We start from the raw sequence: 27,281 nt of genomic DNA on the forward strand, positions 1-27,281 counted from the left end.
TTGTCTGCCAAACTCTTTATGCCATTATTCTCATCAGTCTCATTCTCAGGGGTTTCTCTGAGCAAATCCATACAGAAGTGGAACTATGTGACACTTCCTGCTCCATTCTCATGCTTCATCTTTAATAGGTAAATTTACCATTTTAAATAGTTTTAAAATTATCTTCACTATGTGTACTTTGGATTTAATCCTACTAATAATTAAGAGGCTCTAAGAATCAATGGATTTAATCCTACTAATGATTAAGATACTCTAAGAATCAATGTAAAACTAATTTTAAAGCCAGTAGCATAATTTTGTGAGTTATGCCTGAGTATTCAAAAATCCTAACAAGTCAAAAATAGTCAAAATATTTAGAATTACCCAGCTTTCCAGTTTTTCTTACTTTAGAAGTTTAAAGTAATATACAGTATTATCTGCTGTTTCTCAGATTGAAATATGTTTGAGCATTAATTCATATCCTTTTATTCCCTTTTGTTTTTCTTCTGTCAATAGTCTACTCATATATTGGCCTGTCTTTATTTGTATCTTAACTTTTTATTGTGTATTTGTTTATGGTGGGGTACTTTATTGATGATTAATAAGATTTTCAAGTATATGGGCTAGTCCCTGGATACTATTGACACTGTATTTATCTACAGTCTCTTGTTAGTATCTAACTTTGGTTCTGAAGTTTATGGAATGGAAGTATTTAAATGGAATTTAATTTAAAGATTAAATTTAAAGAATTTAAAGATTAAATATATTAATTTTATTATAAATATATTATATTAATTTAACAAGTCAAAACAAGTCAAAAATATTAAAATTAATATATTTAATCTTTAAATTCTTTAAATTTAATCTTTAAATTAAATTCCATTTAAATACTTCCATTCCATAAACTTCAGAACCAAAGTTAGATACTAACAAGAGACTGTAGATAAATACAGTGTCAATAGTATCCAGGGACTAGCCCATATACTTGAAAATCTTATTAATCATCAATAAAGTACCCCACCATAAACAAATACACAATAAAAAGTTAAGATACAAATAAAGACAGGCCAATATATGAGTAGACTATTGACAGAAGAAAAACAAAAGGGAATAAAAGGATATGAATTAATGCTCAAACATATTTCAATCTGAGAAACAGCAGATAATACTGTATATTACTTTAAACTTCTAAAGTAAGAAAAACTGGAAAGCTGGGTAATTCTAAATATTGTCTGGGACACAGTGATACAGAAACACTTCTGTCCATCTTATGGGAGAGGAAAGGGCAACCTATAACGTAATTCCAGTTACATACTGGATCACCATATGACCTAGCTATTCAGCTCCAAGGTACATTTTTCATGTATGTCCATAAGTTTATTTAGAACATAACACTGATGACCTTATTTTTAAGGTTGAATTAAGCTAGTGGTAATATATTCCATAGCAGGAGAATGGAGGAAGTACATGTCCATAATCACAAGATTTGAATAAAGGATGAAAGCTTCATGATGTAAAACATTACATGGCAGTTAAAAACCATTGGCTAGAGGTAAGCCCATGAAATAGAGGATAGACTATATTTTGTTGTATTTTGAGTGAAAAAGATAGACAAAAAGAATTGTGAGATCTACAATTCAATAAAACATGATAATTTAAAAATAATACCAGCCGGGCACAGTGGCTCACGCCTGTAATCCCAGCACTTTGGGAGGCTGAGGCGGGCAGATCTCGAGGTCAGGAGATCGAGATCATCCTGGCTAACACGGTAAAACCCCGTCTGTACTAAAAATACAAAAAATTAGCTGGGCGTGGTGGCAGGCGCCTGTAGTCCCAGCTACTCGGGAGGCTGAGGCAGGAGAATGGCGTGAACCCGGGAGGCGGAGCTTGCAGTGAGCCAAGATCGTGCCACTGCACTCCAGCCTGGGCAACAGAGCAAGACTCCGTCTCAAAAAAGTAATAATTTAACACCACAAAACTCCAAACCAAAGAAAAAAACCCCAAACAACCCAGACACTTCTTACTAGAACACGTTCCATGCTTTTCTCTGTTTCTGGTAGCCCCATGTGTTCCTTGACTTGACGATGTTCTTCCTGTGTCTTCACATTGTCTTCCCTCTGTACATCTGCCTCTGTGACCAAAGTTCCCTTTTTTTTTTTTTTTTTTTTGAGATGGAGTCTGTCGCCCAGGCTGGATGGAGTGCAGTGGCACGATCTCGGCTCACTGCAACCTCCGCCTCCCGGGTTCAAGTGATTCTCATGCCTCAGCCTCCTGTGTAGCTGGGACTACAAGCGCCTGCCACCACGTCCGGCTAATTTTTTGTATTTTTAGTAGAGATGGGGTTTCACCCTGTTAGCCAGGATGGTCTCGATCCCCTGATCTCGTGATCCACCCGCCTCCACCTCCCAAAGTGCTGGGATTACAGGCGTGAGCCACCCCACCAGGCCCAAATTTCCCATTTTTGTAAGGACACAGTTATATTCAATTAGGAACTAACCTAATGGATTAATTAACATGATTACCTGAGGTTCTGAGGGTAACGACTCTTAACATCTTTTTTGGAGACACAAACACTTAATATTGCCCTATTAATTTCTGCAGTTCTTTCAAAGGCAGAGTGAATAGTAATCACAGCAATTTCAAGATAAACAGGCTTCCATTGTGAGATGGCTTGTTTAAAGAAACTATTAATTCTCTATACTCTTCTGATCACTCTGTTGTTCACATTCATTTTAGACTTTCTCTTCCAAATCACTTCTGGTGCTTTCCTTCCTGCTTTCATTTCCTTCAATGTTCTAGTTCTGTTATGTTTTTATTCCATCAGCGATTTCTTAAATTTCTCTTTTCAACCTTAAGTGGTTTTTCTGAAATTATAAAATTTACTGTGAACATTTCAAACATTTCCACGTGTGCATGAAGTTAAAGTGAATGTTCACTCTGACACTCCCCTCTGCCCCATCCCTTCCCTCCCTCTACACCCAAGGAGCAAATACCATTTAACTGGGTGAGAATCCTTCCAGACACATTTTTTGTCTGCTTACAAACATTAAGATTTCTAATTCGTCTTTGCATGACTGACTTGCCAAGTGAATTCACCGTCCACATTTCCTCTGTGAGACTAATTGAAGTGCACCAACTGTGAATGGTCATAACTAGTCCCACCCCCACAATCATTTCTCACAGATTAAGCACCATAAGAGCATAGTGCTTTTTATCTAATTTGTTCATTAAATGTAACAAAGTTACAATAACAAACATGAACAAGAAAACATGTTTTACCTTTACCTCCGCCGGGCACAGTGGCTCACGCCTGTAATCCCAGCACTTTGGGAGACTGAGGCGGGTGGACTACCTGAGGTCAGGAATTCAAGACCAGTCTGGCCAACATGGTGAAACCCCGTCTCTACTAAAAATACAAAAAACTTAGCCGGGCGTGGTGGTGGGCGCCTATAATCACAGCTACGCAGGAGGCTGAGGCAGGAGAATCCCTTGAACTCGGGAGGCAGAAGTTGCCATGAGCTGAGATGGCACCACTGCACTCCAGCCTGGGCAACAAGAGTGAAACTCCGTCTCAAAAAAAAAAAAAAAAATTTTTTTTACCTCAGTCATAAACTGAGTATTTGTGGAAAACATACAGAAGTTCATAACTTTTACTGACTTAAAAATGGGTGCTAAACAAGTTTAGGTCAACATATTGCACCTGTTCTCATGTGTTTTTCCTATACTAGACAGTAAGTTCCTTCCCTGCTCAAGGGTAGGACCCATAGCCCAGCCATCCACTGCATCCTACTCTTCCAAATATGAACACAACAGTGAGTGGCCATGGAGCTAAATGACAGGTGTCTCATGAGATTCTTGCCTATCACAGCAGCAAGTTCATAGTAGATCCTTTTACCAAACACTTTAAGACTGTACAGAAAGAGTTGAAAGCTAAGAAAAACCCCAGGCTGTCCTTTATCCCATGGAAAACGTCACTCCTGCTTTGGGACAAACTGGGGCCTAGGTCCTCAGGCCTGGAAAGAACCCTTTGATGACAGCCAATATGTTTCTAGAGGGATTTCTCCAACTCTCTTGAACCCAGAGCCTTAGGTACAAGTACAGCCACAGCTACAATACATGCAGCCTTCCAAAGAGAGGATGCAGGAGGGTGGTGGTCCTCAAGAGTCAACTCTCCTTCCCAGAGGAAAGGAAACTGTGCACTCTGTCCTGAAAAAAACAAAAACAGAGAACTCTTAACTCACCAAGAATTGTATTTATAGTATGTGCAAAAGGACCACAGTAAAAGGTACATGCCCACTATGAAAACATGAAATACATATGCAGTGCTTTAAAAGTTTGTGAGGAAAGCTCAAAGTGAGAAAATAATTTTCTGTTTTTCACACAATACATGTTTTAACCTAACATTGTCTCATGTAGCTTGAAAACTAAAAGAAAATCTCACAAAAGGAATTTCAAATTACCATATTCAGGCTAAGTGCTGTGGCTCACACCTGTAATCCCAGGATTCTGGGAGGCTGAGGTGGGTGGATCACCTGAGGTCAAGAGTTTGAGACCAGCCTGGGCAACATGGCAAAACCCTGTCTCTACTAAAAATACAAAACTTAGCTGGGGCACGGTGGTACATGCCTGTAGTCCCAGCTTCTCGGGAGGCTGAGGCAGGAGAATTGCTTGAACCCGGGAGGCAGAGGTTGCGATGAGCCAAGATCGCACCACTGCACTCCAGCCTAGGCAACAAAGTGAGACTCCATCTCAAAACAAAACAAAACTAATTACCATGTTCAATGCTAGCACCAAGGGAATAAGGTCCTGGTGGTTAACTATTGAAACTCACGTAAACCTGCACACATATGTCCTGATTCACCTGTTAAAATGCTAGGCACTTTATTTTGTAGTAAAACTTCACACAAATGTTTACAAGATCAGACAATGAGATGCCATGTTGTTTTGTTGGGTTTACTGGGTTTACCATGGATTCATCTTAGTTGTGTGTTTTATTTTGCCTGTTTTAGCTGTAATTCAATTCCTAGAAATATGCTAAGGGAGACCTGAAAATACCTCTCTACACAGGATTAAAGAACCTGAGAAATACCAGAAAGAATTAGGACTCACCTGAAAGGGCCAAGCAAGTACAAAGTGATCACTATGTTGCCAGAGAAAATAAAGACAACAAATAGAATGGAATCAGGAAAATGTGAGAGTGCTGAGCATCTGAAACTTTATTAGGCTAGGTGTGGTGGCTCACACCTATAATCCCAACACTTCAGGAGGCTGAGGCAGGATGATCACTTGAGTCTAGCAGTTTGAGACAAATCTGGGGAACACAGCAAGAGCCCATCTATACAAAATAATTTAAGGCCGGTTGCAGTGACTCACACTTGTAATCCCAGCACTTTGAGAGGCCAAGGCAGGTGGATCACTTGAGGCCAGGAATTCCAGACCAGCCCAGCCAACATGGTAAAACCCTGTCTCTACTAAAATTACAAAAATTAGCCAGGCATAGTGGTGCATGCCTGTATCCCAAGCTACTCAGAAACTTGAGGCAAGAGGACCATTTGAGCCCAGGAGTTCGAGGTTACAGGGAGCTATGATCATTCCACTGCACTCTAGCCTAGGTGACAGAGCAAGTCCCTATCTCTTAAAAAATAATGTTTATTTTAAAAAATCAAAGCCTTAAACAGTCTTAAGTGGTGCACATTTTAATGTGGCCATCTGTACATGGGTTCTTCTCACCCTAGATATAAAATAGAAGTGTCACATGAAGACATTCTCAGTATTCTAATTTCTTGTAAATTCAAGAATCTCATGACATAAGCCTTCATATTTCTCACAAAGAATTACTCTCCTCATAGATATCCTCCCAGAGAGGTCTGGATCAAAGGCAGCTTCCAAGAAATGTTTGAAGAGCTGCCCTCACTGTCCAACTCTGACAAAGGATGGCAGTGAATGTATGTTAAAAAAAAAAAAAAGGGGGGGGGGGAATAAAACCCCTTTACCTCTCAAACATTCCCCTACCAAAAAATAAAACTGATCTTACAGGGAAGTCTGTAAGGACATAAAGCAAGAAGATACCTGTGACCGAAGGTTTTCATAAGTTCATAGAGAAAATCCCGAGGTGGGTCAAATTCCAGCATGGCTCTTTATAGGACAAGTAAGTGAGAAACTGGTCACAGAAAGTTTTCTCACATCAATGACAATTATGTAGTAACTTTTCATTATGATGCTCGGATAGTAAGATTTTTCCTCTGGCCAAAGACTGTCCTTAAGAGTTATATTTGGAATGTTTCTCCAGCCTGAGTCCTCTGATGTTGATGGAGTGCCTTCCACATTTCCCTCTGGCATGAATCCTTCTGCAGTGAGAACTGAGTGGTGACTGAAGGGATCCTTACATTCACTGTATTCACAGGGTTTCTCTCCAAAGTGACTGCTCGTGTGTTAGTTAAAGAGCTGAGGAAAAAAATGAAGTTTCCTGACATTCTTTGCACTCGAAGGACTTCTTCCTCCAGTGTGGGTCCCATTATGAATGATAAAATAAGGACAGTGGGTGAAGGCTTTGCTATATTCATTGCAACAATAGGGTTCTCTCATGTATGGACTCTTTGGTGCTGCAGAAGGTGTGACCTGCGTTTGAAGGCCTTTCCACACTCGATACACTTGTAGGGCATCTCCCCAGTGTGGATGACAGAGTGCTGAATGAGGTATGTGCTCCGGTGAAAGGCCTTCCCACACTGGGTGCATTCATAGGGCTTCTCCCCAGTGTGAATCCGCTGGTGCTGTATGAGTTCTGAGCTGCATCTGAAGGCCTTGCCACACGCCATGCAATCATAGGGTTTCTCTCCAGTGTGGATGATGTAGTGTTGAATTAGGTGGGCCCTATTGCTAAAGGCTTTCTTACATTCTTTGCACTCAAAGGGTTTTTCTCCGGTGTGGGTCCTGTTATGGCGAATGAAAGTAGACCGGTGGGTGAAGGCCTTTCGACATTGACTGCACTCATAGGGTTTCTCTCCAGTGTGGATTGGATGGTGCTGCATGAGGTACGACCTGCGTTTGAAGGCCTTTCCACACTCAAGGCACTTGTATGGTTTCTCCCCAGTGTGGATGAGGTAGTGCCGAATGAGAGTTGAGCTCTGGCTAAAGGCTTTCCCACACGCGTTGCATTCGTAGGGTTTCATTCCAGTGTGAACCCTCTGATGTCGAACAAGATACCACTTCCTGTTAAAACCTTTCCCACACTGCTTGCATTTGTAGGCATTTGTCCCTGCATGAATCAAGGCGTCTTTCCCTGGTTGCTGTGAGTCACATTCATGGAGAACATCTGCTGATAACCATTCTTGTAATGCCCTGGAGTGCAGACCATCATCTGTCCCCAAACCTTCACCTTCAAGGCTCGCTTTCCCAGGATGGGTCTCCTTGTGGAGGTCTGTCTCTGGTGTCATTCCCAAAAGCCCTTCCTTATCCCTAGATCTCCCCAACCTCGAGTCACTTGAGGTTGAAGATGCCACAGTCAGGCTTCCCCGGAGAAAGGCCCACTCAGATAAGACTGGCGGGTAAGTGGTTGGCTCTCTGGTATGAACTTGCGTTCTGTCACCTGAAGGGCATCAACAAACAAAGGAGGGGTCTTTTAGTGATTAAATATAGAAAAACACAAAATAACCACTTCAGTAGGAAAATGAAGATGAAAACAGTGCCTATGATAACTGCTGCATTTTTACATCTCTAACCCAGGCTACCAAATACTTCTTATGGTTCTTGTATCCTTGACACCATTAAAGGGAAAATCTGGAGATCAGGCTGGACCAGGGGACAGAGGATCTGGAGTAAAGACATTCCTCTTTACAGTTCAGAGTAAGGAAGAGATAATAGAGTTTTGATGACATTGTCTGAGGGGCATTTGCTTCCAGAATTGAACCCTTACATCCATCTGACAAGGGATCAATAACCAGAATATATAAGGAGCTTAAACAACTCTATAGGAAAAAATCTAAGAATCCGATTTAAAAATGGGCAAAAGATCTGAATACACATTTCTCAAAAGAATACATACAAATGGCAAACAGGTATATGAAAAACTGCTCAACATAACTGACCATCAAAGAAATGCAAATCAAAACTACAATGAGATATCATCTCATCCCAGTTAAAATGGCTTTTATCCAAAAGACAGGCAATGACAAATGGTGGCAAGGATGCGGAAAAAAGGGAACCCTCATACACTGTTGGTGGGATTTTTAAATTACTACAACTACCATGGAGAACAGTTTGGAGATTCCTCAAAAAACTAAAAATAGAGCCACCATATGATCCAGCAATCCCAGTGGAGGTATATATCCAAAAGAAAAAAAAAAAAATCAGTCCATCAAAGAGATATCTGCACTCCCAGAGATATCTGCACTCCCATGTTTTACTACAGTACTATGCACAATAGCCAAGATTTGGAAACAATTTAAGGGTCCATCAACAATGAATGGACAAAGAAAATGTGGTGTGTATATACAATGGGGTACTATTTGGCCATAAAAAAGGAGATCCTATCATTTGCGACAACATGGACGGAACTAAAAATCAAAACAATTGAAATCATGGAGAGAGAGAGTAGAAAGATGGTTACCAGAAACTGGGAAGGGCAGTAGGGTGGAGTAGGGAGGAAGTGAGGATGGTTAATGGGTACCAAAATAAAGTTAGGAAAGAATGAGTAAGACCTGGTATTTGATAGCACAACAGGGTGGCTATAGTCAACAATAATTTATTGCATACTTTAAAATAACTAAGGGTATAACTGGATTGTTTGTAACACAGAGAAGGGATAAATGCTTGAGGTGACAGATACTTCCTTTACCTTGATGTGATTATTATGCATTGTATGCCTAAATAAAAATATCTTATGTGCCCCAAATATGTGTACACCTATGTACCCACATAAATTAAAAATTAGCTGGGCATGGTGGTGCGTGACTGTAATCCCAGCTACTTGTGAGGCTGAGACAGGAGAATCGCTTGAACCCAGGAGGCTGAGATTGCACCACTGCATTCCAGTCTGGGCAACAAGAGTGAAACTCTGTCTCGAAAAAGAAAAAGAACTGAAGCCTTTTGGTGCTATGAGAGTTTAAGGAAGTGGCACTTAACAAGATTGGAAAGAAAAAGAGATCATGGAAGGCTTTCTAGAGGAGGTGTCCCATAAGCTGAGTCCTACAAGAGAAGCCAGAATCATTGCGAGAGAGAGGAAGTGGGAAATGGGTTGAAGATGAGGAAGTAAAAATGGGTTGATTCACCCTTTGGGCACCAGATGCCTGGTGAAACCAATATAAAAGGGTGATTAGAGTTGGAGGAAGAGAATGAAGATCCAGCACAAAAGGGATAGAAGGACACACAGGAACAAATGGTACAAAAGGCCTAGCAATGATAAGATCTGACAAGTTTCTGCTGTGTCAGGAGGCACAGTGCATGGCGGACAAGAGGGTACCGGAGACAGAATGACTCAGTTCAAATCCTGCGTCTGTCAAGTGGGTTGATACTGGAGGATGACTTTCTCCACCAGGTCTCAAATTCCTCAACTAAGAGTCATGAAGTTAAATGAGAAAATGCACAGTTCTTGATGCAGCACAAGTGTTCATTAAATTGTGGGACATTGGCCGGGCGCGATGGCTCATGCCTATAATTCCAGCACTTTGGGAGGCCGAGGCAGGCAGATCACGAGGTCAGCACGAGGTCAGGAGATCGAGACCATTCTGGCTAACATGGTGAAACCCCATCTCTACTAAAAATACAAAAAATTAGCCAGGCGTGGTGGCGGGTGCCTGTAGTCCCAGCTACTTGGGAGGCTGAGGCAGGAGAATGGCGTGAACCCGGGAGGTGGAGCTTGCAGTGAGCCAAGATCGCATCACTGCACTCTAGCCTGGGCGACAGAGCGAGACTCCGTCTCAAAAAAAAAAAAAAAAAATTGTGGGACATTACCCTTATTATTATTCTCATTGCTACACTGGGCAATTTGGGTAAAGGAAGTGACACGAGCAAGAACAACTTCACTGCTGTGATCTGAAGAACGTGGCAGCTGTGCTTCATAAAGTAGCGAACATCACATGCTTAGAAGACCCGAGTGCAGCAGCAGTCTCATATCTGGCTAGTGGGGATGGGAAATGGTGCGGCTACTGTGGAAAAATATTTGGGGGTTTGACTTAAATCTAAACACAGATCTGTCTCTTGACTCCACCAGTCGTCTCCTGGGTGTATATGCAACAGAAATGAGTGTTCATATCCACTAAATATTATGGAAAATAGTATTCATAGCAGCATTCTTCATAATCTCCAAATAATGTAAAAAATACCCATGCCAACCAATAGGAGAGTGAAGAAATAGATCCTGATGTTTTCACACAATGTTATCGTACACAGCATACAGGATAAACCCAGCTCATGGACACAATGATGGTGAAAAGAAGAAATACGCAAAAGAGAAAATGCTTTGGGGCTCCAATTATGCCCATTCACAACATTAAAAACTAATCCCTAGGGAGAGAGTCTAAACGGTGGCTCCCACTGCAGGAGGAGCTACTGACAAAGACAGGGTGACAGAAACTGCCAAGGCGCTGGAAATATTGTAAATTTTGACCTAGATGAAGAATTCAATTTGTAGAAATGTAAAAATTTAAGCTGAGCCCTTCAAATTTGTACTTATTATTGTGTACGTAAGATTTTTTTTTTTTAGTTTGAGAAATTTTAAACAGAAAAATATTAAAGTCAAGTGTAAACATCTCTTCCAAACATGAGACAACTCCAAGAAGCTCGGCTTTACAAGTGGGGCCAACACAAGTTACAGGGTATTGTAAGTGAAAAAGCATTTTGTCTGTTTCCCCCAAGTGTAAGCAATTTGACTACACTTTGTTTTTTTTGTTTAAACTTATATTCACTTTCTGGTTTTGTATTGAGCACACTTTCTATGTTGAATATAGAGAAATTGAAGGCACAGACAAAGCAGAGATTTTTTTAAAAAGCAAGTTCCCTGAGAACACAACAGGTGTGATGCAGCCACTGGCAAAGACACTGACCGTGACTAGAGGTAAGATCTCCTCCACAGAGGACAAGAGAAGCCAGGTATGAGACTGCGCAGATGAATCTTTAAGAACATTAAACACACATCCTATTTTTAACATGAAATTAATTATATACTGAAACATCAGCTGCTGGGGAAGTGCTGAAAATCTGAAACACATCTGAGTGGCTGCAGGAGCTGGTGCAGGGACAAGAGCTGCCCAGAGGAATGGGGCAGATGCGGGGAGACGTGTTCGGAGCCTCTGGTAAGGCTCAGGCAAAAGATGACGAGAGCCTGGACTAGGGTGCTGGTGAAGGAGCCAAGAAAAGCAGTGGAGGTGATGGACTCAGGAGATATGGATCATTTAAAATGAGCAGGACTAGGGATGAATGGATGCTGGGTTTGATGAAGTTAGGTGGAGTCCAGGAGCTATGTGGCATGTTTCCAGCCTTCTAACCTGCTTGGATAGTAAGACATTCTCTGAACTGAGTGTCTTTTTAGGCATCAGGAGCTAAAGGTGCCTCTGAGACACTGAAGTGGAGATGTGGGATTGAGGAAAGGGAAGGGGGGTATTTGGAACACAGGGTTGCAGATGGGGCTGGCCAAGAAGCCCAAGGGGAGAGCCCATGACTCAGTGGTGATACAAATCCACAAGGCAGATGACTCCAGCTACACTCATCAGCACATATGTAGGGCAGGGAAGTCCAAATGTCACATTGGTGTTTTTCAAGACAAGAGGGGCAGGAAGACATGGGGCAAAGGGCTGCTTCTGAGTCTCTGATGGTCTAACTGGAGGATGCATGAGTGGATGGAGAAGGTGGAAAAGAGTGGGATTCAGGGCATAATGCCGACAGTAATATCAAGGGGAGGAAAATCCCCTTTCTCTGAGTCCAGAAAGAAATGTGTGACACTACATTTATGATGATTAAAACTGTTCATGCATAATACCAACTAGCTGACATTTGTTGATCCTTTGGACCAAGAACTAAGCAGTGTCATGCGTTATCTCTACATCCTCTAACAACTCAGTGACACAGAAATTATATCACTCTGATTTTTTTTGAGTAGAGGAGCCTGAGGTGATGTAAACCAAATCCATTAATTCTTTTCCATGGGCACACAGCCAAGTCACATTTGTCAGTCCTGAGCATCCAGGTGGCCAAACGCCTAGTTCTTGTCAAGATTATGTGGTTGCAAAATATGTGTACAACGGGGTATGACTTCTCCCCTTCTTGTTCGCCTTCTACCAGCTCGATTGAGCGAGAGCAACCATAAAGATTCCTGTTCACAGCAGAAGGTAACTGTGTCTCTGAATAATTGTGTGGCTCAGTGCTCACCTGATGATGGACACTATACCCCAAAGTGAGTCAGAAACAACCAGGCCCCCAGGAGGCCACAAGGAGCAGTTTCACACAGAAATTCAGAGGTGGTGGTGCCCTCACATTCTGAAGACTGCCATGACTCCACCTGACCAGCTGGTGGCTGCTTACCTGCACAGGTGGGGTGTGAGAGGCCTCTCTTCACTGTCCATAGCTCCTGCCCATGCTCTAGCAGGTGGACCAACTCTGGTTTGGGAACCCGATGCCCTGTTGATAGCAAAAGAAATAGAATAGAGGTAATCTAATGAGAAAATGAAAGTCTCTCCATCCTGCCTAGGACTTCAAGACAGGGGCCAGACATGAATGAAGCTGCTACCAAAGTAAGCAAAATGCTGATGTGAGACCTGAAAATCAAGTGAGTGAACTGTGTTCCCCATAAAAGTCGTACGTTGAAGCCCTAACACCCAACGTGACTGAATATGGAGACAGGATCTTTAGAAGGTAATTAAGATTAAATGAGGCTATAAGGGTGGAGCCTTAATCTGACAGGATTATGGCCTTATAAAAACAGGAGGAGAGGGAGAGAGATCTATCCTGTGTCCCTCCACCATGTAAGAACACAGCAAGGCAGCCATCTGCAAGTCAGGAAGAGAAGTCTCATTAGGAATCAAACTTGCCGACACCTTGATCTTGGACTTCCCAGCCTCCAGAAGCATAAGAAAATAAACTCTGGCTGCTTAAACCACTCAATCCATGACATTTTATTATAGCAGCCAAGGAGATAAAGACAGGTACAAATCCCATTGTTGGGCTACAACTGCCACGGAGGGTAGTGCTATCTGTCTACACAACACCCACTGCCCATGATCTCCGTCTATGGAAGCCAACATTGTTCAGGCACACAACACTTTGACAGCCATGGGAAACTGCAAAGGTGAGTCGCTTCCTCCAGAAGGCATTTTCTTTCTTTCTTTTTTTGAAACAGAGTCTCATTCTATTGCCTAGGCTGGAGTGCAGTGCTCGGCGCACTGCAACCTCTGCCTTCCAGGTTCAGGGGATTCTCGTGCCTCAGCCAACCCGAGTAGCAGGGATTACAGGCATGCAAAACCACACCTGGCTAATTTTTGTATTTTTAATAGAGACTGGGTTTCACAATGTTGGTCAGGCTGGTCTCGAGTGCCTGGCCTCAAGTGATCCTCCTGCCTCAGCCTCCCAAAGTGCCACTGCACCTGGCCTAAGAAGGCATTTTCTAACGAATCTAAATCATTGCTTCTCAAACACCTCATGCTTTCAGAACCACTTGGGGATGCCTGATTCCAACCTCAAACCAAATGAAACACAATTTCTTCATGTGAGACCTGGGCATCAGTACTTTCAAAATGTGCCCCCCAAAATTCTGGGACCCAGATGGAGCTGAAAACCACTGGCTGAGGCTGGACATGGTGGCTCATGCTGTAATCCCAGCACTTTAGGAGGCCAAGGCAGGAGGATCACTTGAGACCAGGAGTTTGAAACCAGCCTGGCCAACATGGTGAAACCCCATCTCTACCAAAAATATAAAACATTAGCCAGGTATGGTGGTGTGTACCTATGGTCCTAGCTACTCAAGGGGATGAGGTTAGGAGGATTGTTTGAGCCTAGGAGGCAGAGGCTGCAATGAGCTGAGATTATACCACTGCACTCCAGCCTGAATGACAGAGCAAGACTCCATCTCAAAAAAAAAAAAAAAAAAAAAAAAAAAAAGGAAAAGAAAAACCACTGGTTGAAATAAATTGGTAAATGCAAGAGTCTTCATTAGGCAGGTGACCAAAGCTGGATTCTCATTGTGAAAAGAAAGCATTTATTCCAAGGTGGGTGGAGGGGCTGACCATGGGGGCCGGCTGCCCCAGTCAAGGCTGCAGCATCCAGCATCCCTGTGAGGAGCCAGCCTGAGGACAATACAGAAGCCTGAACCAAGAAGAAGGAACAAAGAACTCTGACATCCTTGATGGCATCACGGGGCTGCGGCACTGAACAAGCCTGGAGCCAACCACACCTCGGGCTTCTCATCAGGCGAGTTGGTGAATTTCCTTCCAGGTGAAGCCAGTTTGATCTGGTTTTCTGTTATATGCAGCCAAATGCTTTCCACTAGATGTGGTGAGTAAAAGACAGGATTCTGTATGGAAAACCAATGATTGAGGTACAAGGACCCACAGAAATACCCAACTGGGAGATTCTGAACCATAGCCCAGGATTCCTTCAGACATGTCACAGTAAGGTCCACCAATGTGTGCTATGTGCCTGGCTTTGAGTTCTGGGACAGGGCTGTGGGAAAAGTGAATCAGATGATCCTTTGGCTCTCCATGAGCCAAAGTGACATGAGCTGAGCTCCCTGTCACTTTTCACACACTGGTTCCTCCACCTGGAACACCATTCCCCTCCTCTACCTCCTTCCATCCAGCTAACTCCTACTCAACTTTCAGGTCTCAGCTCCACTGTCACTTCCTGAGATGCCCTCTTTGGAACACCCACAATAGGTTATGATGTTCTGCTTATTTATTCCTAAATTCTCCTCATTTTTCTTTCTAGAACTTATTTCAGCTGTCATCTATGGATTGATATCTACCTTCCCAAATGAACTTGGAGTGTGCCATCACTTCTAATAACTTCTTTATCCTGACCCATTTTTGTTAAATATTGTATTCTAAAAGGGATCCTTGTTTTGCTGTGGTAAATGAGAAAGTCAATTTCACTTCCTACAAATAGAAGTCTGCAATCACAACAAAATCAAAACAATGCCACTAAGTCCCAGCAAGCCCATGTACCTTTCTCAGGGCTGAGTTGGAGGCTGTCCCCTCTGTTAAAAAAAGAAATGAACTGCACTGGGGCAGTGAAAGGAAAATGAAAGACTGAGCGCTGATCTGAGACTTTATTTTTTTATTTTATTTTTTTTTTTGAGATGGAGTCTTGCTCAGTCACCCAGGCTGGGGTGCAATGGTGTGATGTCGGCTCTCTGCAACCTCTGCCTCCTGGGTTCAAGCAATTCTCCTGCCTCAAACTCCAGAGCAGCTGGTATTACAGGCGCGTACCACCGTGCCCGGCTAATTTTTGTATTTTTAGTAGAGACGGGGTTTTACCATCTTGGCCAGATTGGTATCGAACTCCTGACCTCGTGATCCACCTGCCTCGGCCTCCCAAAGTGCTGGGATTATAGGCGTGAGCCAATGCACCCAGCCAATCTGAGACTTTTATGACAACAATTAGCATGCTGGACAAAGAAAGTAAAAGGAATGGCTTCATCAGGGTATCAACCCATGCCATTTGAGGACATTCCTGTGTACCCTCTAAAAACACCTTCTGGATCAACACAGCATGGGTATCCAGCATCAGAAAACAACTGATGGCCATGCAGGCACCCACATGCCTTTTTACAGATTATACTTCTTAGGAAGATATCCGAGGGGCACTGAGGACAAATGTCTTCTGGGGGGCTGCCTGACTCACCTCCTTCTCTAAGAACAGCCCAACCCCCATGGCCTCTGCTTAACAGGGCTGTGGCCACAGCTGACCCCACCAGGATGGCCAACCAGTTTCCTTCTTATGCAATCTGGATTAAGGACCTCAGAATGGGCCGAGCACTGGAGTGAGGGTTTGTGTTAAAAGGACTTTTTCTACCCCAACAATCTCTGATGCAGACAAAGGGAGACTAGTCAGGAAGAGGTGGGACCAGAAAATTGCAGGGTCTGTGAAGAGAAAGGTGGGCAGTTCCAGTGACCTTTTTGCCTGACCAAGAATCAAGAAGAAGATTAGGGTCCTCCTCAGGGATGAGAGGTGAGCCATTACCTAGTGAAACCAGGAGCCCACAGGTCTCCAGCATCACCTCTCGGTACAGGGTCCTCTGGGTCAGGTCCAGCTGTCTCCACTCCTCCTGCGTAAAGGTCACAGCCACATCCTTGAAGGTCACCAACATCTGGAAAGTTCAACAGAAGTAATGCTATTGGCCTTGTGTTGTCGGATAAGATCAGAACCTGTCACTCAGTCTCTAGTCAATGTGCAGAGAGATCCAGGTCTGAATCAACTAGGTCTCCTTAGAGCTGACTTCCGTGCAGGACTCAAAGGGGAGGCAGATACTGCCTTTTGACATAACACAATTGTGCCTGAGAGAAATGCCTTCTATGGGAAGCTGTTGAAGATGACACAAACAATGGCAATCCCATGAGGACTATGGGAAGCAGAGAGTAAGTGCTCTGGCATATTAAAAGAATGGAGGAAAATGACTGATACTAATCCAGCCATGGTAAGAGCAACAGCAGCAGCTAAGTGTGGCGGAAAGAAAGATAGATCAGACTGTTGCTGTGTCTATGCAGAAAAAGGAAGACATATGAAATTCTATTTTGATCTGTACTAAGAAAAATTATTCTGCCTTGAGATGCTGTTAATCTGTAACCCTAGCCCCAACCCTGTGCTTGCAGAAACATGTGCTGTATTGATTCAAGGTTTAATGGATTTAGGGCTGTGCAGGATGTGCTTTGTTAAAAATGTGTTTGCAGGCAGTATGCTTGGTAAAAGTCGTCACCATTCTCCAGTCTCAAGTACCCAGGAACACAATGCACTGCAGAAGGCTGCAGGGACCTCTGCCCAAGAAAGCCTGGGTATTGTCCAAGGTCTCCCCTCACTGAGACAGCCTGAGATATGGCCTCACAAGAAGGGAAAGACCTGACTGTCCCCGAACCCGACACTCATAAAGGGTCTGTGCTGAGGAGGAGGAATGAAAGAGGAAGGCCTCTTTGCAGATGAGATAAGAGGAAGGCATCTGTCTCCTGCCTGTCTCTGGGAATGGAATGTCTCTCAGTGTAAAACCTGATAGTACATTCTATTTACTGAGATAGAAGACCGCCTTATGGCTGGAGGTGAGACATGCTGGCGGCAATACTGCTCTTTACTACATTGAGATGTTTGTGTAAAGTCAAACGTAAATCTGGCCTATGTGCACATCCAGACACAGCACCTTTCCTTAAACTTATTTATAACACAGAGTCCTTTACTCACATGTTTTCCTGCTGGCCCTCTCCCCACCATTACCCTATAGTCCCGCCACATCCCCCTCACCGAGATGATAGAGACAGTGATCAATAAATACTGAGGGAACTCAGAGACTGGTGCCAGTGTGGGTCCTCCGTATGCTGAGCGCCGGTCCCCTGGGCCCACTTTTCTTCCTCTATACTTTGTGTCTTATTTCTTTTCTCAGTCTCTCGTCTCCACCTTGTGAGAAATACCCACAGGTGTGGAGGTGCAGACCCCCTTCACTAAGTCCTCTGGTCCTCACTGTGTCCCTGTCAAGCTAAACCTTCCTTAGCTGTGGTAAAGCAAATAAATCTGACACTTGCCAGCTATGTGACCATGATGATGTCACATGATCTCCCTAAGGATCGATTTCCGAATCAACACAATAATTATTCCCACCTCAGCAGGCAGCTCTAAGAACTAAACAGAAAATGTTTACTTAGGCAATCAGTGGTGTGCCTAGCACATGTAAGTGCCTGATGTGTTTGGGAACTTTATTAATCCCTGACAGGCCCAGAGGTAAATGTCGTTATCACTTCCATTTCACAGCCAGCAACCAAAGGCTCAGGGAGCTTTAGAAGTCACACACAGCTTCATGTTTAAAAAGCAAAAGCAGCATTTGAGCACCACTAAAACACCTCACCAAGCTGCCAGAGGGCAGGCAGGTGGGAGTGAGGGGTGCTAGAGCCAGCACTGCCAGGATGGGTGTGGAGGGGCAGCCCTGCAGAGACCTGAGAACAATGTCCTAGCCAAAGGGAAGTGCAAGGGCAAAGGCTGAAAAATGGGAAAGAACTTGGCAAGCTCAGGACTCCCTGGATGAATGCAGTGAGAAAGGGGAGAATGGAAGAGGAGAAGGAAGATATGGTCAAAAGGGCAGACCAAGCAGAGCCTTGCGGACCATGCTGGCGGGAGGGGGCGGATTTATTGGAAATGTGATGGGAGTCCCTGAAAGAGAGGCCTATTCAATCAACAACCATTTATTAAGTACAATGTATGTACTTAAGCCTGGCTGTTCTGAGTCTTGGGAGCAGGAAGCAATAGGCACTCACATTCCAGGGTGGGAAAAAGATCGTAAACAGGCAACTAAATAAATGAGTAAGGCAATGTCAGATGGCCTTAAAGATTCCGATGACAAGAAAACAGAGCAAGGAGACCAAAGAGATTGGTCAGCTTTAAACAGTGCAACAGACGAGGCCTCTTTAAGCAGTGGACACCAGAGGGAGTCGGAAATAAAGCGAGGGAGGGAGATGTGGATGAGAAATCAACAACTACGACAGGAGCTGACAGTAATCTGGGCTATCATGAAAGTCATCAGGGTGACTGCTAGAGAGTAACCCTGGGCCTCATGTGTTATCTCCAAAGGGACACCACATCCTACATACCATCACCTCTGAACATTTTAATGGACTCGTTTTTCACCTGTAACTAAATGTCTTAAACAGGAAAATATAGTTAGTTGCAACCCAGCGTCACTTGCCCCAAACTGAAAGACAAATTCCGCAGCCTGCCCTACCACCTTTTCTGCCCTGGCATAGCAGCAACTGCAAAAACGCTCCTCCCACCTCCTTCAGCCGCTGCCCTTCGTTTTGTAGAGACAGGAGGCCAAGGAGGCCAGAGGGTCAGACTCCTGCTGGGGTTGAGTCTCCAAACCTAGCACAGGCCCAGGGAGCATCTCCGGAAACAACATCCTGAGCGACGTCCCCGGACCGTGCTGTGCACTGCAACGGACACACACACATCACCCAGGGAGCCGTTCAAGCTTCCTCAACCCAGGGGGGAAAAGAGTAAATCTACTTTCCGCGTGCAAAAATGAAGGACGAGGACAGTAACGGGACTTGTTCAAGGTCGCAGGCCCGGGAAAGGACACGGCTGGAAGTCACAAGGAGGACCGCGGTCGCTCCTCTTACCTGTGAGGTGTTCCGGGTCCCTAAAAGCCCTATTGCACACCCCAACGCCGCACCCCAGAAACGGGGACGCTCCCCACGCCACCCCGGGGCTGCATTCCGGACTCGGGGCCGCTCGACCCCGTTCTAGGCCTCTGAGAAGCAACGGCAGGGACTGCACTGCGGAGGACCCCGAAACGCCGTGCTCCCGCTCGTCGGGCCCGGCACGCTGAGGCCGGCTGGCCGCGGGAGCCGAGCCCATCTGCTCACCTGCGCTGCGTCCTTCGCCTCTGCCATCCGACCGTTGGCAGGACGAGGCCGCGTGGGGCAGCTCCCACGGACTCAACACCCTACCCAGGGTCCTACAACGGTGCGGGTGAGCCCCAGTCTCCCCACCATCCTTCCCAGCACAGTTCCGAGAGTGAGGACCAACGCACCACCCCGCAAACGTCCAAGCCAGCGAGGCCAGAAGTCCCGCCCCTGTGTCGCGGCCGCCTGTCACGCCTGTTCCTGTGCCGACGTTGGTCCGGCGCACGCGTCGCCCCACTACCTTCTGGGTAATGTAGTCTTGTCCGGTGACGGGCCAGGCTTGGCTCTTTTTCCATTTTTATGATGCACACCATGATTGTGTATATCTCAGATGATCTTAGTGAAGCAAGTGTACACACTGGATTGTACATTTTTAAAACTTCCTATTGTTCGGATGCCTCAACGTCCCTACAAGCAGGCTGTGAGCACTCGCCCAGGCACCCAGGTGAGCGAGTTTGATAAAGGGGGCCCTGCCTCGAGGTTCCCTGCTTGCCTCCTCTGAGTGACCCAGTGACATTCCCATGTACCAGTAAAATCTTACGCCTGGTTACTGCGTCATCCTCCACCCTGACCCCAGGCACTGTCCCTGGGACTGGCGTCGATCTGGATCCCCGTTCCTGTGTGGAGCCACTCCCGGGACGTGCTCATGGGGTTCCCTCTGTGGGACGTCTGCGTCCTCTGGGAGGACTGGTGTTGCCCAGGGCTCGGGAAGGTCTCCAGGGGCCGTGAGACCCCCCCACTTCCGGAGCCCAGCTTCTTGACACCATTGCGAGAAAGAATTCGGGGACAAGTCAAAATGAAGCTAACGGCGAAAAGCTTTTATTGAGAAGGAAAAGTACACATTTCTGAGAAGAGTGTACTTTTCCCAAGAGAGGAGGGAAGTGCGGACGAAGGAGGGAGAGCGGGTCATGCACAATGGAGTTTGGGTTTCTAATTTTATGGGCTCTTCTAATTAGGGGGTGGAATAATCATGAGGTTTTTCTAGGAAAAGATGGAAATTTCTTAGAATTGGGGTTCCAACCATCTTTATACTAAATGTGGGCGTGCTTGGCTTGGCCTGGCACTGGTGGATGTGTGATTTAATGCGACGATAAGTGTATAATTAGGTATGGGGTAGGAAATGGGTCAAATCTAGCATCATGGGGCAGCCTAGCGCCCGTCCAGTTTGTTAAGGTCTCATCAGCCCAGTCCCCTTGTTTGGGTAGCTAGTTTTAATAGCATGATGTTTTCCCCCTTCTCCTGTGACCACACAGCATTCCTATTTTTTGAGTGTTTCTTTAATTAGAGAGTGGAATAATTATTACGTATTCTGGAAAAGGAGGGAAATTCACGGATGCACCTGGTTACTGCCCCCTTTCTCTCTTATTTGATTTTGCCCAGAAGAGTCATGGACGTGTCATCCCCACTGGGATTTTGGCCATTCTCTCTCTTATTTTGGGTTTTCTGTTATCCTGTGGTTTATTTGCCTAGTTCTTGTTTTTATTTATTGTTTGAACTTTTCCATCATCCTGCAACCACCCAGTGCTATTCCTATATCACTGTGAGTATAAACATCCTTTAACCTTATAGGCTTCTTGAAGTATAATTCCCAAGACCATGTTGCAGTGGTCCTTAAAGAACAAATAAGGCAGAGAGAAACAAACATGTTCCAAATTTTGTTCACAGAAGTAAACCTTACTCTATTGTTAAAGGCTGTAGCTAGCTCAAAAGAGGTTTCCTTGACTCTGAAAAACAAAACAAGGATCAGCAATGTTCCAAGAGAAAGTCAAAAATATTATTTCAGTTTTTCTATTAGTTCAGCCTATTCTGTTAACTGTTGTTCTGCTTGATATTTATAAACATTTTAGCTTTTCATGAGTCCTGTATGTTTTTCAGTTATCAGAAACCTGCATTTAAGAATACATGTTAAAGTCCTACATCTGATTATGAATCATATTTTGAAGAGGATTAAAACAAGATAACAATTGTCTGTAAATTACAAAATGTCCAGAGTGGTTAGTCAAAAACATGATTGACCAAAAAATTTGGTTATCTCTGTGGTTTACAATAACTTAACATAACAACCTTAATTGTGGTTGATAGCATATACTTTGACATTAGAATTTTCAAAATCCTGTGCAATTTTGGAACGCATATTAACAGTATTTGCTGAAATATAACCTGAAGAAGATTAGACATCATTTTGGCAATCCCATGTAACTAAACATGTCAAATAATCCTGCTTACCTCTTTTCTAGATGCCCCCGGGGGCCCTCTGTAGCATCCAAAAGCTAGGTGTCAGGAAAGACAATTGATTTGTGGAAGTCTGTTAAATATGTTAACAGGCTTAAAATATTTGATGTTATGTAATAGAATTCCAGATTACTATGTTATTTATTTTGCCAAAATGATGACTCAAAAATTTGAAAAAGCAAAAACCTTTCATTAGCTGTTACTATTACATGAAAATTGTGTTTGTTATGCCCAGACCGTTTATTCCCCGAAGAAGACCACCAGAGTCCAGAGTCAAAGCTAAGCAGCAAGGATCTTTATTACAGGTTCGAACCTGGAACTCTCCCTCGCTCGTGAAACGAGACGGGCAGGAGAGCTCCCCCACTCAGCTCCGAACAATGTTATATAGTTTAAGAAAAGTGGGCATAGAGTTATTATACAAATCAGATATATGATTGGCTAGTGTTTGAACAAGGCGATTTGGCTAACTATGATTGGTTCCTGCCATTTCTGATATTTTGGTTCAAACTTTGAGGCGGGAGAGCAGGTTTATGGCAGCAAGAGTTTATCTTACTTAAACACGTCTTGTGACCTCGCCTCAGAACTTACAAAATCTCTGGTATGTGCAAAACAAAATCTCTGGTACGTGCAGAAAACCAGGTACTCACAGAACTTACGAAATCTCTGGTATGTGCAAAGATTAGAGAGCAGAACAAGGGTGTAGCGGGTGGGGGGCGGGTACACATCTATCTTTGTGTCCTTTCATTTCCCCCTTCTCATAAGTAACTGGATGTCCAATCTTGGATTTCCAGAGTCTTATAATATAGCCTCACTTTCTGGGTGCAGGAGAGGCTGGTGATGGCTACGGAGGACCATTAGCTGGATGGTGTCAAACCTTTCTCTGACAAATTGTAAAATTTTATTTACCACACAGGGGCCTATAGTGAATAGAAGTAGTAAAGACATTAGGGGGCCTAAAAGGGGTGCCAGAAGGGAAAACATTGAAGAGCTCCACCAATTGTTAGCAGCTGTAGTGAATTGTTGCTTTTTCATTTCTAAGCTTAGTTCGTGTAGGCGTTGGACTCTTTCCTCAACTAACCCTGACTCATTTATATAGAAACAGCATTCTTCTTTGAGGAACATACAGGTACCTCCTTTCTCAGCCGTGAGTAAGTCTAAGGCTCTGCGGTTTTGAAGGGTGACCTGTGCTAGGGAGGTGAGCTGCCGCTGAAGGGAGGCTAGGGAATAGGCGGAGTCTTCCATAGCAACAGAGAATTGTTGTAACAGCTTGTCGTTTTCTATCATGGAGTGTTGTAGGGCCCCTCCTGCTAACCCTGCTGCGACGACAGAGGTGGTTAAGGATATTCCGGCAATTAGTGGTAGAAAAACTGCTCGTCAGGCCGGGCACGGTGGCTCAAGCCTGTAATCCCAGCACTTTGGGAGGCCGAGACGGGCGGATCATGAGGTCAGGAGATCGAGACCATCCTGGCTAACACGGTGAAACCCCGTCTCTACTAAAAATACAAGAAAATTAGCCGGGCGAGGTGGCGGGCGCCTGTAGTCCCAGCTACTCGGGAGGCTGAGGCAGGAGAATGGCGTGAACCCGGGGGAGCGGAGCTTGCAGTGAGCCGAGATCGCGCCACTGCACTCCAGCCTGGGGCACAGAGCAAGACTCCGCGTCAAAAAAAAAAAAAAAAAAAAAAAAAAAAAAAACTGCTCGTCTATGTCGCGCAGTTTTAGTTGGGGCGGTCCCTGCCCAGCCTATGAACTTTGCCGGGGTTAGCAGTGTCAGTCGGGGAACTAGGGTAACAGGGATACACAACTGTCCGTCAGAGATGCTTTTGGACAGAGTTTTTAACAGAGTCATATTACACCAGAAGAACACACCAGGGGGAGCATATATGGGACTATTAGGGTATGTAGCCGATTGGTTACAGAGGCTGTTGCTAAATGCCGAATAACAATAGGGGTATTTCTTTTGGTATGGGTCACGGTACAGGGCCACATCGGGTATCGTGACTATCGATGAGTTAAAACCTGTATAGTTTGTGGGAGGGGAGGATAGAGGAACAGCCGTTAATGGTGGTCTTCCTAGGGTTGCACACATAAAGCAAGATGACAGGTCGCCTAAACCAGTGAGGTTGGCAAATGCTAGCCCTTCCCGTAATAGAGTTAGCCAGGAGAAGGGCTGCAAGTCTTGTGATAACTTGGTTTCTTGCCTGTGGATTTGTGTGTGGATTAAGGGTTGAATCTGGACTAGACTTCTCCACAGATATAAATGGCTACTGGGCCAGGTACTAGTTGATGAGTAATATACTCCCCCATGTTGTGGGGTTGTCCACCGAGAGTCCCATGGGTCTCTAATTATCCAAGTGTAAGTGACGGGAGACTCAGTTTTGTAAAAATACCACCCTTGTCGTTCTCTCCAGTATCGGACAGAGTGCATCTTACAGTAGCTATATGGGCAACCTGCACTCTGGTGCCACCAATAATTTTTACAATTATATTCAGTTTGATCATATTCAAAACAGATCATGGGTATTGCTGGTTGGGCAATCTGGAACCTAGTGAAATTGAGGTAAACTATAGTATTACACCCTGAGGGGGGGCAGTCTGCGCTAGCTAGCAGTTTACCCGCTTGGGGGGTTTCCCCGGGGTGAGTTTTGTTCTCATAGAGCCAGAACCTCCAGACATAGGGATTAGACGGCGCAGCAGTGAGGAGAGTCAGATGCATAAGGCATAAAAGCATAGGTAAGCTAGACATGGTTACGGCTATGGGATGACGGCGCAGGGTTAGCTTTAAGGGATTGTTCTTAGCTTTGTCTACAGTCCATGTAACCGGTGCTCCAGACGGCTCGAGAAGGTCGGATGTTGGGTCCACTGGTTTGACGTGTGTGTAATGGATCCACGAAGCGATGCCTTCTACTTTGAGAGCGGTGGGAGTAGTCAGGAGTACTTGCAGTGGTCCTTTCTACCTGGGTTGAAGAGTTTCTTGCCAGTGGCGCTTGACTAGGACCCAGTCTCCCGGCTGGAACGGATGAGGCGTTGGCGGAGGTCCTGCCTCGTACAGTTCTCGTAGTCTGGGCCAAATTTCCTGGTGAATTTTCTGTAAGGCTTGTAAGGAGAACAGGAGCTCAGAGACATTTTCAGTTTCAGGTTTGAGTAAGTCATCTTTTAGACTGGGGACCAGGGGTGGGGGTCTGCCATACATGATTTCATATGGTGTGAGGCCTAGTCTGTAAGGGGTATTTCGGGCCCGGAACAGAGCGTAGGGGAGAAGTACTACCTAATTAGCGCCAGTCTCCATGGTCAATTTAGTTAAGGTCTCCTTCAGAGTCCGATTCATCCTTTCTACCTGTCCTGAGCTTTGGGGCCTATAAGCACAATGTAATTTCCAATTTGCCCCCAGAATGGAAGCCAAATCCTGACTTACCTTAGCAACAAAGGCTGGTCCATTGTCTGACCCTATTTGGACGGGAAAGCCATACCTGGGGAGGATTTCTTCCAAAATTTTCTTTGCTACAACCTGAGCAGTTTCTCTCTTAGTTGGGAACGCTTCTGTCCATCCTGAAAAAGTATCTCAGTCTCTGACGTTACAGCCGCTCCTGCATACCGCTGGCCTTGGTGGACGTAGCTGCTGCCATCAGTGAGCCAGGTGAGTTCTGTGTCGGGGAGCGGACGATCTTGCAGGTCCTCCCGCACCCCATGCACCTGAGCCAGTATCTCAGTGCACTCATGGGACGCGGCGTCCAAGTCTGGATTTGGCAGCAGTGAAGCAGGGTTTAAAGAGGTTGGGGGCAGAAAAGTTATTCTGAGGGGGTTTAACAGCAGTCCTTGATAGTGGGTGAGCCGGGCGTTACTCATCCATCGGTCCCGCGGCTGCCGGAGGACGCCTTCAATGGCATGCGGGGTTATAACGCGCAACTCTTGCCCCATGATAAGTTTATCAGCGTCTCGGACCATTAGGGCTGTCGCCGCGATTATCTGGAGGCAGGGTGGCCAGCCAGCAGCCACTGAATCTAATTTTTTTGACAAATAGGCAACTGGCCTCTGCCAGGGGCCTAGGTACTGTGTTAACACGGCTTTTGCAACACCCTTACTTTCATCCACGTATAAGTGGAAGGGCTTGGAGACATCAGGGAGCCCCAGCGCGGGGGCTGATAACAAGGCAGTTTTGATTTGCTGAAAGGCCAGCTCAGCCTCTTCCGTCCAATTGAAGGGCTGCCGTTCCTTTGTTGCCTGGTATAGGGGCTTGGCTAACTCAGCAAATCCGGGTATCCATAACCTACAGAACCCTGCCGACCCCAGGAATTCTCTCACTTGCCGTGTTGACTGGGGTCTAGGGATGCATAGGACTGTTTCCTTTCGGGCTTTGGTTAGCCAGAATTGCCCCCCTTTTAATAGGTACCCCAGATAAGTTACCTCCGACTTGCAGATCTGAGCCTTTGTTGCTGAGGCTCGGTAGCCTAGCTCCCCCAGAGTCTTCAGGAGGTCCTCAGTCCCTTGAACACAAGTTTCCGGGGACCTGGCCGCTATTAAGAGATCATCAACATATTGCAAAAGAGTTATTTCAGGGTGTTGCCGCCGGTACTCACCCAGATCTTCATGAAGGGCTTCATCGAACAGGGTTGGCGAGTTCTTTTTTTTTTTTTTTTTTGAGACGGAGTCTCGCTCTGTCACCCAGGCTGGAGTGCAGTGGCCAGATCTCAGCTCACTGCAAGCTCCGCCTCCCGGGTTCACGCCATTCTCCTGTCTCAGCCTCCCGAGTAGCTGGGACTACAGGCGCCGGCCACCTCGCCCGGCTAAGTTTTTGTATTTTTAGTAGAGACGGGGTTTCACTGTGTTAGCCAGGATGGTCTCGATCTCCTGACCTCGTGATCCGCCCGTCTCGGCCTCCCAAAGTGCTGGGATTACAGGCTTGAGCCACCGCGCCCAGCCAAGGTTGGCGAGTTCTTGAACCCTTGTGGCAGTCTGGTCCATGTTAGCTGACCGTTGATGCCCCTCTCAGGATCCGTCCATTGAAATGCAAAGAGTTCTTGACTTTTGGGAGCCAGAGGAAGGCTGAAGAAAGCGTCTTTTAGATCAAGAATGGTATACCACTGTTTTTTGGGATGTAAGGCACTCAGAAGGGTGTATGGATTGGGCACAGTGGGATGTATGTCCATGACCCTTTTATTAACTTCTCTTAAATCCTGTACTGGCCTGTAGTCCGTACTGTTGGGTTTACGAACAGGTAACAGTGGAGTATTCCAGGATGAGTGGCAAGCCCGTAGGATTCCCTGGTCTAGGAGTCGGCGGATATGGGGCGTAATTCCTTCTCTTGCCTCCAGGGGCATAGGATATTGCCGAACCCGAACTGGGTCCGTCCCTGGCTTAACTTCCACAAATATGGCAGGTCGATGTTTAGCTAGCCCCAAGCCCCCAGTTTCTGCCCATGCTTCAGGGAAACGCTGGAGCCAAGAGTCAATTCCCTGATCGGGGGGCTTTTGCTCTTGATGGAGTCGGTACTCATCT

General features: G+C 45.2%; 1 protein-coding gene across 2 annotated transcripts; it reads right to left on the bottom strand.

Moving 5' to 3' along the window:
- Positions 1 to 1,355: 1,355 nt before the first annotated feature.
- Positions 1,356 to 19,723, bottom strand: ZNF550 (zinc finger protein 550). Of its 2 annotated transcripts, XR_007721449.1 has the most exons (5): positions 19,518 to 19,723; positions 16,144 to 16,270; positions 12,493 to 12,588; positions 6,049 to 7,564; positions 1,356 to 4,185 (listed from the first exon to the last, which is right to left on the bottom strand). XR_007721449.1 is itself a non-coding variant. In XM_050768683.1 (4 exons), exons 1-4 carry the CDS (start codon positions 19,542 to 19,544, stop codon positions 6,561 to 6,563), a joined length of 1,254 nt encoding a protein of 417 aa, XP_050624640.1. In that variant the 5' UTR covers positions 19,545 to 19,715; the 3' UTR covers positions 1,356 to 6,560. The 2 variants fall into 2 exon arrangements, 1 of the variants encoding a protein (XP_050624640.1); XM_050768683.1 differs by having other exon boundaries at positions 1,356 to 7,564; positions 19,518 to 19,715.
- Between the last annotated feature and the right edge of the window lie 7,558 nt (positions 19,724 to 27,281).

This window comes from Macaca thibetana, chromosome 19, assembly GCF_024542745.1.
Source record: "Macaca thibetana thibetana isolate TM-01 chromosome 19, ASM2454274v1, whole genome shotgun sequence".
Classification (NCBI taxonomy): domain Eukaryota; kingdom Metazoa; phylum Chordata; class Mammalia; order Primates; family Cercopithecidae; genus Macaca; species Macaca thibetana.